Source organism: Eublepharis macularius, chromosome 19, assembly GCF_028583425.1.
Source record: "Eublepharis macularius isolate TG4126 chromosome 19, MPM_Emac_v1.0, whole genome shotgun sequence".
In the NCBI taxonomy this organism is placed as follows: domain Eukaryota; kingdom Metazoa; phylum Chordata; class Lepidosauria; order Squamata; family Eublepharidae; genus Eublepharis; species Eublepharis macularius.
In genome coordinates this window covers 18,924,973-18,938,224 of record NC_072808.1, presented here as the reverse complement: position 1 = coordinate 18,938,224, position 13,252 = coordinate 18,924,973, and the positions used below count along the sequence as shown (strand labels likewise).

The 13,252-nt window shown below is 46.1% G+C and overlaps 1 protein-coding gene across 1 annotated transcript in view; it reads left to right on the top strand.

Moving 5' to 3' along the window:
• SMARCA4 (SWI/SNF related, matrix associated, actin dependent regulator of chromatin, subfamily a, member 4) overlaps positions 1-12,947 on the top strand; it is a 92,663-nt gene extending 79,716 nt beyond the window's left edge. Inside the window, exons 31-36 of the mRNA XM_055003183.1 lie at positions 6,579-6,832; positions 7,555-7,663; positions 9,515-9,616; positions 10,353-10,485; positions 11,014-11,153; positions 11,510-12,947. Of these exons, the coding sequence (XP_054859158.1) occupies positions 6,579-6,832; positions 7,555-7,663; positions 9,515-9,616; positions 10,353-10,485; positions 11,014-11,153; positions 11,510-11,542 (771 nt within the window). The 3' untranslated portion in view covers positions 11,543-12,947. The remainder of the gene's footprint in view (positions 1-6,578; positions 6,833-7,554; positions 7,664-9,514; positions 9,617-10,352; positions 10,486-11,013; positions 11,154-11,509) is intronic.
• The last annotated feature ends 305 nt before the right edge of the window (positions 12,948-13,252 follow it).

Sequence of the window (13,252 nt, the reverse complement as noted above, 5' to 3'; positions counted from 1 at the left end):
TTGCGCTGATCTCATACTCTGTAAATAATTTCTTGTTTGGTTCAGAATCTGTTGCAACTACTTCTCTGGTTGCAAGGCCCCAGTCCAGCTTCAGACAAAGACCTTCATAATAGGGAGCAGTGTCCCAGGTTTCAGTGTGAAATGTCAAAGCAACTTGTTGGTGATAAGAAGAAGAGCCTACCCTCTTGGCAGGATTCCCTGCTGTCCCCTCAGGAAGAAGCTTCAGATTCACTCCCTTTTTGTTCTTGGGAAACCAGGCAAATGCAGCCATTGAGATTCTGGAAGAGCAAGGTAGGAAATAATCTTTGCCTGTTTGTTCCATTGTCCAAGCTCATAGCAGTTCAATATGCCAGAGACATGCCGTATTTTTTGAGTGAACTTCTCTTTTCCTGGTTCCAAAGAAGAGTGGAGAACTCATAACGGACAACTGCTTTCTCAAAGAAGATGCTTCAAGATCCTTTGCTGTCCCATCTCCAAGAGAGTTCTTGATCTCCATAGACCTCAAAAAATCCACGTAATGGAGAGGAGTGACAAGTAGAATACCTCAGGGATCTGTCCTGAGCCCTGTGTTGTTCAACATCTTTATAAATGACTTGGATGAAGTAACAGAGGGGATGCTCATTAAATTTGCGGTTGGTACTAAATTGGGAGGGGCAGCAAATACAGTAGAAACAGGATCAAGATTCAAGGTGATCTTGACAGGCTGGAAAGTTGGGCTAAAACCAACAAATGAGTATCGGCGGAGATAAATTTAAAGTTCTGCATTTAGGTAGGAAAAATCAAAGGCATAGTTTTAGGATGGGAGAGACCCGTCTTGGCAGTAGTACAAGTGAAAAGGATCTAGGGGTCTTAGTAAACCGTACGCTCAACGAGAGTCAGCAGTGTGATGCTGTAACTGAAAAGGCAACTGTGATTTTAGGCAATATCAACAGAAATAGTGTCCAGATCACACGAAGTAATGATGCTGCTTTACTCTGCTCTGGTTAGACCTCACTTGGGACTATTGTGTACAGTTTAGAGCACTACAGTCTAAGAAGGATGTTGATAAGCTGGAGCGTGACCAGGGAAGGCAAGGCAACAAAGATGGTGAGGGGTCTGGAGACCAAGTCTTGTGAAGAAAGGTTGAAGGAGCTGGGCGTGTTTAGCTTGGAAAGTTGGCGACTGAGAGGTGATATGATAGCCCTCTTCAAGTATTTGACGGGCTGTCCCATAGAGGATGGACTAGAGTTGTTTACTTTTACCCAGCAGATTGGACCAGAAACAATGGGTTAAAATTAAATCAAAAGAGTTTTTGGCTAAACATTAGAAAGAACTTGATAAGTTAGAGCAGTTCCTCAGTGGAACAGGCTTCCTCAGGAGGTGGTGGAGGTATTTAAGAAGAGGCTAGATGGTCATCTGACAGCTATGATGATTCTCCTACTTAATATGAATGTACACAGATAAAGAGAGGGAGTACGTGAAAGGATGAGTTTAGGAAAAAATTTTCCTCCCAGCCAGATTGGCCAGGGATCCTTGGAGGGTTTTTTGCCTTCCTTTGCGTGTAGAGCAGGAGTCACTGGGTGGGGGGCAGGGGGGGGAACTGTGAATTTTCTGCATTGTGCAGGGGGCTGGACTAGATGACCCTTGGGATCTCTTCCAGCTCTGTGTTTCTATGATGTTTCCTTGAGCCCATCAGAGAAGGCCAATGCTATCAAAAGCCTTGCATCAGATGCTGGGAAGATGCTGACTCAGCACAATGCAGCACTTCCTTAGAACGGCACCAGTGCGATGGAGACATGCACAGTTGCCTCTCTTGCAGCTCTAGGCTCAAGTTCCAATCGGCAGTGACGGTATATCTTGAAATAGGCACTTTGGAAAGGGGGTTGTGGCTCAGCAGAGCATGCCCTGAGGCTCAAGTCCAGTTTCTGGTATTTCCCATTGAACAATAGCAAGCGATCCACATGCTAGGAAAGGCTAAGTAAGGATAAGGGAAGGAAGTGAGCAAAGGGAAGGTGAGGGCTGGGCGGCCCATGCCTATTGGGAAAGAGCCTGGCCTCACCCTGCATTGGAGCAAACACGTGGAGGAGCATGCATTCGCATTTCATCAACATCATGACCAGCCCCACAAAGCTGGGTGCCCCACATGTGGTGGGGGTAAATCAAGATGATGTGAGACTCTGTACCAGTTTGCTGAGAACACTCTTTGGCATAATGATCTACACAGGCAACACTTTTACATCAACCCAGAAGCTGTCTCAGCCAGTGTTTCCCAACCTATGGGTTGGGACTCAGAAGTGGGTCACAAAGCCTCTGAAAGTGGGTCACAGGCCAGCCCCTCAAATGGCCACCCCTGCCCTTTGCATTGCTCTCTTTCTCTCCTCCTCCATGCCAGCTTCTTGCATTCTCACTTTCCCCACCTTTTGGAGCAGTGAACAGAGGAGGTGGGATGCCATCTGGCAGCTGTACAGGTATACACAGGTATTTTCCTGTAAGAACCAGTGCTTAATTTGTGGCAAGGGTTTGACCTATATTTTAGAAACTAAGACCTGACCCCTGGACACATTATCTTCCATATCATAAGTTAATTGGTATTTTTTTCTTCACTGCATATGCATGTTCATTGATAAAGAATCAAGTAAAATGTGTCCAGATGGTTACTAAAGGTTTCTTAGCATCTTAAAGGGGAGTAGAGGGGGTAATGGAGAAGAGGAATAGGCTGGGATATAACCCTCATATGCAACTTTGTACTTTGGGATGACACTTCCCTGGGGTTCATAGTAGGATGTGGTGTTCATTGGTTTCTCAAAAACACTGTAGAAAATACAGTGCTGGACTAGATGGACGCCAAAGTCATACTTCACCTGTGGTGGTGGAGAGTACCCTCAAGTCATAACTGACTTATGGCGACCCCTGGTGAGGTTTTCATGGCACGAGACTAACAGAAGTCATTTGCCATTTCCTGCCTCTGCAACTCTGGTCGTCATTGGAGGTCTCCCATCCAATTACTAAGGCTGACCCTGCTTAGCTTCTGAGATCTGATGAAATCAGGCTCACCTGGGCTATCCAGGTCAGGACTATACTTCACCTATGCCACTATAAAACTTCGGGCTGTCCCTGATTGGGTGACTGTACCAAATACATTTTAACTGGCAGGTCACCCTGTCCAAAAGGTTGGGAACCACTGATCCGGGCACAACCTTAGATTTAGGATACCAGTCCTTCAGCCTTTTTATCATCACATGGAATGCTCCTTGCTGGCTCATCCTTTTATCCCCCACGCTAAGTACCTGTTTCCACAGGGAAAATGTTCTTTCTACATTCTGCCCTAATCATAAATAGAAAGATTTATTCACATAGGTGGACTGTTTGCTGGTCACTGAAGCTGTACACCTGCTCACAACTGGTTTGTTCAAAAGGTGTTCTGCTCGTTTCATAGCCTGTGTCCAGGAGGGGACTATTAGGTCAAGGCGTGTATTTCAGCATGCTGTGAAGCATCTGTATTCAATCTACTGGTGTGCAGAGAAACGGGTATTTGTTATAGCCCCTCTCTCTATCAAAGGCAACCCGCAGTTTAATGGGAATAGCGCAGAAGCTTTGTTCAAAGAGTAGTTATGGCAACAGATGTCTCCATGTCTGTAGCTTTGTCTTGAACGTTGAATTTCAGTGCTGTTTGTGGTGTAGCATTCCAGTGACTGGACCACTTCTCAGCAACTCTCTCTCTCTGAATTTCCCTGCTGTTTGTTTGATGGGTAATAATCCAGAAGCTGCTCTGTCCGCTGGTGGTTCTACTAGACAATTGAATTCGGACAATCACAAAAGTTTCTCTTAGACTGAAGCCTTCGCAATTCAGGAAGTCTTTAGCTTTGTGCATGAGGAGGTGATGTGAGCAGGAAAGGGAGCACGTGAGCCCAAGGATTTCAGAGGTGTTCTCATCTCTTGGACAAATGGCAATTTGTTCACATCTGAATTCGCTCAGTCTTGTGCTGGCTTTAGGAATCCGCATTCTCTGGCAGATGTCTAGACCCCAGAATACTTTGCTGCCGCCTACAGCCCCCAAGATTGCTTCTCACAACATGAAGCTCTCCACTGGATTAACCAGAGATGAGTAGGTGGCGGTCCTTTACCAGCAGGACCACATAAGCATCTTCATTGCAGAGTTCAAATGTAGGGCAAGTCGGCAGAGCTTCTCTAGGCACCATACTGTGATCACAGCCCCACTGTGTGTAAGGTGCCATCAAGTTGTAACCAACTTATGGTGACCTCTCATGGGGTTGAGGTGAGCAGAGGTGATTTGCCATTTCCAGTCTCTGTGTAGCAACCTTGGGCTTCTTTGTGGTGTCTCCTCCAAGTAGTAACCATAGCTGAGCCTGTTTAGCTAGCCTGGGATCGGGTTAGCATCACAGTCCCACCATCAGAGTGCAATCTCCTAATTTTCAAAACTGCATAAGAATTAATTGAATATGAAGTCTACCCAACTGATGTCGTTCTGAATTTCCTAGTGTAGCTCACTTTCCAGCATTTAAAATTGGAAGCTTTGAAGGGGCATATGATAGCCTTCACTGATGTTGGTACGCAGATGTCCCGGACCTCCTTTTGGGAAGACCTGGCATGTCTGGTATTAGGACAGTTGGCAAAACAGATTAGCCACCCAGCTACCTGGACTAGCCAGCTTGTATCCACCATCAAAAGGGGGAGAATCTTTTGAAAGATTATTCTCCTCCTGGAAAATAATGAGACCTTAAAACAGTGCATCTTTTTTCATGATCTTATTATAAAAACAAAATAAAGTAAAATAACAGGCTATGGAACAGCATGAACAAGCATGGTTAAGTCAGAGCAGTCCCTTTGGCATCAGTTTAGGCTGTCTGCCTCTCAGAACTCTAGTTCATTCTTTTGTAATCAGGAATCAGTAAATGTTCTCAAAACATTCCATGATTTACATTTTGTGGTAGAACATAGCTGGAGCAAGGTTGTCTCTCACTAACAGGCATGTTGACCTCAGAGGCTACACAGATATCTGTTCTTCAGAAATCCAAAGTTTACTAGGCTGTAGAACATGGAAGGCGAAGGAAATCTGTCATAAGCAGTGGTCAATCTGGAAATCTTCCGAGGCCTAGAAAGCCTAAGAAATCATGGCCACAACAGTAGTAAGTCTACCAAAAGTTCATCGTCTCATCAAAAGATAAATTGATTTTATTTGTTCCCTCCAATTATACACAGATGTATCCAACAGGTCTAAAATTCAATTCAGAAAGTTCATGTTGGAGACATTTTGGAACAGATTAGACTTGTACGTCACTCTTTTTGTACCCTAAAGAAGATACAGAGCACCAAATGCACTATAGTAAAGCTCTGCATTTTTCAAAAGCAGAGGAGTAGTCTTTCCTCATTTAACTGAATGCACAGCTTTTTATAAAGGACACTAATTATTTGTCCATCTTGCCCTAGTCTCAGCCATACTAGAGAGAGAAGACAAAACAGTCTGTGATGTCTGAAATGCTTTGAAGGTCAGGATGTGACACACAGAAGCAGGACTCGGAATATTGCAAATATCTGGGGTGACCAAGGTTGTAGAAATGTAATGTTGGCACTAAGAAATCAGAGTGCTATACAACTTGGGGTGACTAAAATTTTGAAATGGCCACCTGGGAATCAGAAGTCATGCTTCCAATCCTGCACGCAAGTTAGTTATCACACACTCGCACAGGTTTTTTCAACTCACACTCACAAACTCCTGGGGTTTAGGTTAATACATGGGGGCAGCACTCATGTGCCTTGGGCTCTGGGAAGAGAAGGGGATTGGACCTCTGTGTCTTGGGTCCCTAACCATTCTCAGATCAGACCACCCTTGTCTCCTCCCCCCTCCTCCCCCGTTTGCCTTTCCTGTGTTGGCATCACTACCTTTTGTAAGCTTTTTGTGGTCATAGGTAGAGATGGCACATTGATGGCACAGAATGGACAAAGTGTGAACAGGATTGATTAGACGCCTGTTGTCTGGTGGTCTATGAACCCCTTTCTAATTTGCTAATGGTGCCAGAATAGCAACCTGTAGACTGAGTAAGTGAGAGCCTGTAGCCATGTATGATTAAAGAAAAAGGAAAGTTGGGCAGTTTTACTTGTGAGGTTTCCTTCTTCTGTTATACATGGCCTGAAGTTCACTTGCCTCTATTCCTCCCCCTGTTGTTTAATCTGAAGCATTAATATTTACCGTTTGCTGGTGCTTAGTGGCCACAGATCTCTTTGCAGCTTTGGAAGAATTTGCAACTGAGCCGGCAGGAGGGGGCATCCCTACACCCAGCTCTGCACTATTTCTACAGAGTCCCTGCCTGCTGGCCCTGTTTAACACAAGAAGAAAGCTCTTAGGTAAGAGAACCAGCTTTCCTTTCCCATCCAAAGAGCTGCAACCTTCCGTGTTCCTTAACCGGTTAATCTGGGAAATCATGTCCTCGGGGAGCACTTCGTCCAGGCATCCCCCATTCCTTGCAGCAGCAGCAGATTGTGCGAGCTTGTGTGAATGTTCGTGGTACGTATCCCGCAGCGTGGTCTCTTCATGCCTGCTGTTCATTTTACCTGGCTGACTGTGCTGCTCTTGTCTGTAGGCCATTGAGGAGGGGACCCTGGAGGAGATAGAGGAGGAGGTGCGCCAGAAGAAATCCTCCCGCAAGCGTAAGCGCGACGTGGATGTCGGCTCCTCCACCCCCACTACCAGCACTCGCAGCCGAGACAAAGACGACGACAGCAAAAAGCAGAAGAAGCGAGGCAGGCCTCCCGCTGAGAAGCTCTCGCCCAACCCACCCAACCTCACCAAGAAAATGAAGAAGATCGTGGATGCTGTGATTAAATACAAGGACAGGTAATGAAACCAGAGAATCACTGCTGGCACAGTGCCCTTCAAGGAAAGGGGCAGGTCGCTTTCCAATTACGGTGGCTAGGCTGGGTACAGCGAGCAAAGAGGCTTATTCATTAGTCCATTATAGTGCCATGTAATCATCAGGATCTGAGCAGTCAGGAAAATAAAATACAAAACATACTGATTAAGTACAGTCAGTATCAATTATTAAGTATATTTGCCTTCATGTGGTACGACTTGTCTGGGCTGTTGTGATTCTCCTCTGTTTGCTGGCTGTAGTCGCTGCAGGCTACTTGCCATATGTGTCTTCTGTTCCTCTCTTCCCTGCTTATCTTTACCTTGAGGTTTTCCCCCCACGTGTTGAAACCGGGCAATAACAAAACCTGTTCCTCACACTTGACCCACAGGCACCGACTTTCCTTCTGGTGGGGGTAGGCAGAGCCATTTCTGAATCACTGAATGCAGCAGTCTCTTGTTCCCATTGACATGCATCAGCTAACACCAAGTTATTCAGCCGGTCTGTTGGGTTGGCCAGATACTGTACGGTCTCTTCTTAAGGGGTCTTAATATTAAGTGCAGAACAGTTTCCTATTTGTAAGTGGTGTCTCCCATCACATTTAGCTGTTGGATCACTGGAGCAAACAGATCAGCACAGTCCAAGTGTTCTCTGTGTTCAGAGAGCGGCTTCTTGTTTTTTCACCCTCTTCCCTTCTCTTGTCTTGTAGCAGCAGTGGACGGCAGCTTAGCGAAGTCTTCATCCAACTTCCTTCTCGTAAGGAGCTTCCGGAGTACTATGAGCTCATTCGCAAGCCAGTGGATTTCAAGAAAATAAAGGTAACTCTTTTTATAACCGATGAAAAATGCTTACAGCAACCTGGCTTCTGGCTACTTTGCCCTCCTGATCTTTCCATAATTCAGTCACAGTCAGCGGTGAAGCAGGCGACTGCAGGTCTTGTTGTTCGTCCCCAGGGTTGGCACCCAGGTTCATCTTGTTACAGCAGTCATGCAGTTGACGGCTCACCTGGGACTACTAACAGATTCTCCTAGGTGAGAAGCTTTGTGGCAAACTGCTCCTGTCCTCCTCCCGTGTCATCATTGCTGTGCTATTCTAGATTCTTGTCCTGACCCTTTGAACCTGGAATAGACCCAGCACTTTGAAGAATCTCGCTCTTGAATGCCAAGTATAACATAATGCTAGGAGACTAGGGGTGTGAATTTAGAAGCCCTGGGTTCAGATTCTCTCCCTCTTACCATGCTAAGTAGTCTTAGGCAAGCTGTTATTCTTTAAACTTCTTTTCTCTCCTGCAGTGTGTGATGATAATACTCGAGAGGGGCTGTGAAGTAATGAATGGGAGCTTCTTTTAATATTTTGATTAACTAACTAATTTAATTTTAAAGATTTATATCTTGCCTTATCCAAAGTTCAAGGAAGCATGTGTGTTATGTGCCATCAAATCACTTTCGACTTATGGCGACCCTGTGAATTAATGATCTTCAAATTGTTCTATCACTAACAGACTCGCTAAGGTCTTACAAACCGGAGGCCGCAGCTTCAGTCCATCTCATGTTGGGTCTTCCTCTTTTTCGACTGCCTTCAACTTTTCCTAGCATTATTGTCTTTTCCAGTCATTACGTGACCAAAGTATGATCGCCTCAGTTTTGTCATTTTAGCTTCTAGGGAGAATTCAGGCTTGATTTCTTCTAGAACCCGCTTATTTGTCTTTTTGGCCATCCATAGTATCTGCAAAATTCTCCTCCAGCACCACATTTCAAATGAATCCATTTTCCTCCTGTCACCTTTCCTCATTGTCCAACTTTCACATCCACGTCCATAATGGGGAATCCCAAAGGATGAATTATCTTGATCTTGATGCATCCTTATTCTTAAGGATCTTTTCTAGTTCCTTCATGGTTGTCCTTCCACGTCTCAGTCTCCTTCCAGTTTCATGGTTGCCGTCTCCCATTTGTTGATGATTGAGCCAAAAAAATAGAAAATCTTTCACAATTTCTGGTTCCTCATCATCAGCTGTAAAATTGTGCAATTCCTCAGTCAAGGGAGCGTACATTAATATTTTAAAAATGATTGCAATATAATAAAAATGCAGCTGCTGTTCTAAATCTTTTTCAAAAAGAGCAGAGGCAGATTTTTTTTTTCATGGCTTAAAGCTTAGGCCCTTTATTTTGTTAGTCACCCACCAGTGGTGGCAAGAGAATTACCTGCAGGGAAAGTATTTGTCATTTGGAACGCGTCTGTTGCTTTCATTCAGGGTTTCAACATGCCACATGTAATTGGCACAGGCATATATGGAAAGGTGGCCTGGTAGAAATCTTTTGGGCTGGCAACTCTTTTGTAGACTCATTCTCAAGGACTGCCTCCCTCAGGAAACATTCTCGTGGCTCAGTTTTACTGGAGCTAAGAACAAGGTGGGGTTGGCCCTGCTTTGTTTCTGCATTTCCACTCCTCTTTTACAGTTCTGTTTTAGAGATCCTTTTTTCATCCACTGTGACTTTTAAGCTTTTCACCTCGTTCTCACTTGCCAAGTGGTGGAGTGGTGGCTATCCATCAGGGTGTGGACAGCCAGGATCAGAGGAGATAAAAGCCGAGCATCTAGAAATGGTGTTGGCCAGTCACCGCACAGAGCAGAATCTTACCCTTTTGCCCCCCCCCTCTTTTCCTTTTTACAGGAACGTATCCGGAACCACAAGTACCGTAGCCTGAATGATCTAGAGAAGGATGTCATGCTCCTGTGTCAAAACGCACAAACGTTCAACCTTGAGGGCTCTTTGGTAAGATACTTGCCTCCCAGTAGTGCCAGAAACAAAGCTTGGGACTGGCTTTCCTCCCTCCTGTAAAAGGCCTGTAGGCGTCTCTCAGTCTCCATGGTTGCATCTTCATCCTGGGCTCTTTCTGCTGGAAGGGGGCAGCGGCAACTGGTCCTGTGGATTCCATTGAAAACTGAGGTTCCAGATTGTTCTAGTGTTAGTTCTTACAATTCTAGTGTGCATGGGCAGAGTTGTTAGGCGGGCAGGCGGGCAGGATAGACAGACCGACAGGCTGTTGTCAGTAACAGCCCCCACTCACCTCTTGTTGCAAGAACTGCAGTCTTAGAATGTAGAGGAAGAGTTTTGAACATTCCAAAATACTCTCTGTATAAATGCCAGTGTGGTGTCGTGGTTAGAGCGTTATACTAGGATCGGCGGATTAAAATCCTCACTTTGTCCTAGAAGCTTACTGGGTGCCCTTAGGCCAGTCACACACTCTCATCCCAGCCTACCTCACAGGGTTGTTATGGGGATGTAATGGAGGAGAGGAGGAGGATGTAATCTGCTTTGGGTCCTCCTTGGAGAGAAAAAACACGGTATAAATGAAGACAAAATAAATAAATGGGTGTAATCAAACATGAATAGATGTCTCTTTAAAGGGAGTCAAAAGAACCATAACGGCTTGGGAACCAATTTGCAACATTTGTCCTTTGTGCCTGAATGTTGTTTGTGTCTTGTTTCCTTGTGTGGTTCCCTCCAGATTTATGAGGACTCGATCGTGTTGCAATCTGTCTTCACCAGTGTAAGGCAGAAAATCGAAAAAGAGGAAGACAGCGAAGGTGAGGAGAGCGAAGAGGAGGAGGAAGGAGAAGAGGAAGGATCTGAATCCGAGTGTGAGTCGCCTTCTGCCTGCAGCCTCTCCTAAACTTTTGATGTGAAGCAGATGTGTGTGTGTGTGCGTGTGTGAGCAAGATGAGCAATTGCCTTTGCAAAATGTCTGAAAGAGGGAACTAGGGCATTTTCCAAGCTGACGTTAAGCATGTGCTGTCTGGACAAAGCAGGTGGGGGAACCTCACCCTGCTTCCGCTTCCACAGTTCTTGATTGGGAGGGAAAAAGATTATTTTCCTTAAGGAAAATCAAGAATAGGGCATTTAGGGCGGAGAGGCAGATCCTTAACTTGGGCTCCTGAAAGTTGGGGAGGTGGGTGCTATATGAGGAAGCCCTTTGACGATGTAGAGCAAAGGAGAGCAAGGCTTTTTGACCAACGTGCAGAGCGGTGGCATTGTGCTCTCCTCTTCCATGTGTCTGAAGGTGAAAGCCCTGGTCCTGCTCCACCGGGGTTCTGCTGCACAAGGAGAAAGAATTGAGAGGTCACCCTCCAGTGCACGTGCTCACGTTCAGTTTTCGCATTTTCCTCCAGCTCGTTCTGTTAAAGTGAAGATCAAACTGGGCAGGAAGGAGAAAGCACAAGACCGGATGAAGGGCCGCAGGCGCACGAGCCGTGGCTCCCGGGCCAAGCCGGTCGTCAGCGATGATGACAGCGAAGAGGAACAAGAGGAGGTGAATGCAGGATTTCATTCCTGGGCAAGCTGTGTGCTTCTAACCGACTCCAGGGCCTGGAGAACAGGGCGGGTTTGTGTTGTAATCAGAAAAGGCCCACTGAAGAGCGGAGGGGTGGGGGCAGGCCGTGGGGTAGGGCCCCTGGCACCCGTTTTCCAATCTCTGCTCATCCATGAAGCAGCCTGGGATCACCACAGGCCAGTCACCCTTTCTCAGCACAACTTGACTTGTAGGGTGGTGGTTAGGATTATAGTGGAAGTTGGGGAGGAGTCACGTTACACGCACGCTCCCCTTTCTTCTGGGAAAAGGGCAAGTTAAGAAACGCAGTAACAAAATAATCTGGGTTTTTTTCTCAGGATCGCTCAGGAAGCGGCACCGAAGACGATTAAGCAACATTCCCAGCGCGCAGACCTGACGCCTTGGTCTGCGCCCCTTTAGCTGCAACGGGTAGCAAGAAACGTAGTGTCAGATGTGGGTAAAATTGTATAAAACTCTTCCATATTTATACTGCAGTGAAGATGTAGGACGTTTGTGTCTTGCCTTGTCCTTACATCAGTAGCATTTGTAACAGCATTAACTGTTTTAAAAAAAAATTATGAATTGGGGAACACTTGATATATATATATATATATATATATATATATATTTTCTTTTTATGGCAGTACTATTTTCAGTTGCAGTATTGAATCACTGTAGTTTTAACCTGTGGGTGCATGTGTGTAGCAGTCCACTCCTAGTACTGTATTTTATGGAACAGGTTGAATGGCCACCTGCCCGCCAGGTGAGGAGAAGGGGGCAGCGGCAACTGTGTCCGTGTCACTGGATTTCAAACAGTAATAAATTAAGCAAAAAAACCCACAAAACCCAACACCTTGCTTTTGGAAGCTGTCTTCCCCCCCCCCCTCCCCCTAACTGTGCTGTCATCTTGCCTCCTGTTCCTTCGACTGAATGAGGGCTCGGTAGCCAATCCTTACACGTCCCCACTAGTCACTGCTTCTCATCCCCAGCTTGCCTCTGCCAAGCCTTCCAGCATCCAATCAGCTGGTTGTCGTCCAGCTTCCACACCGATTTTATTAGCTCCAGAGGGTTAGCCATGTTCATCTATTGCAGTGGTCATGAACTAAGGATAGCTCAGAAGAATGCAGCCTATTCAGAATTCTGCTACATATACACAAGTTCCTCCACTCCGTGTGTAGAAGTTGCTGCCCAGAGATGGTATGGAGGCAGAGATTTGAGCTCCTGCTCTCCTCAAATAGGACTGGTTGGCTGTGTTCCTCCTGCAAAGCCCAGTTTGTAGCCCAGTCTTTACCTGCCCCTCTGCTTTGCAGTGCTGTTTTTCCTCTGCTTAGTTCCATAGGCAAGGGGTGAAATCCTTCCAAGTCGCTGAGGGCCACGTATGTATTACTATCTACTTTGTCCCTACCACGCCATTCTCCCCAACGGGAATCTAAAGCCATTTACATTATTCTCCTCTCCTCCATTTTATCCGTACAACAACCCTGCCAGGTAGGTTAGGCTGAGGTATGCAGCTTGCCCAAGGTCACCCAGCAAGCTTCCAGGGCAGAGCGGGGATTTGAACCTGGGCCTCTCAGTTCCTCGTCCAGCATTTTAACCATTATACCACACTGGCTCAGAGCTTATGCTCTCGTTGTGCTGGTTGGACTTGATCACTTGCCAACGTCATTTGATGTGTTGATGCTCAAAGAGGATGTTGTGGAATTGCCCCATAGGAGTACACTTGGCTGTACCTGGGAGGCCTGGCATTCTAAAGGGTACTCCCTAAAAGCTGAGTGTGGCCTTGGAGAGTCACTGAGCGGCATCTTTCGCACCCGTCAGTTGTCTCCTGGGCCATGCAGTTGGGTGGGGGGGGGTGATGTGTCTGTTTGTTACTTATTCACCAGAAAGAGCTTTTTCGCCAGCCTCAGTGAAACAAATAAATGGTACAAGGAAACAGTAGCCATCATGTACATGGGTGGGGAAGGGGGGGGAAGGTGATGGTCTCTTTGGACATTCTCCCCCTTTAAATTTCATTTGAATTCATTTGAAATGTGGTGCTGGTGGAGAGCTTTGCAGATACCATGGATGGCCAAAAAGACAAG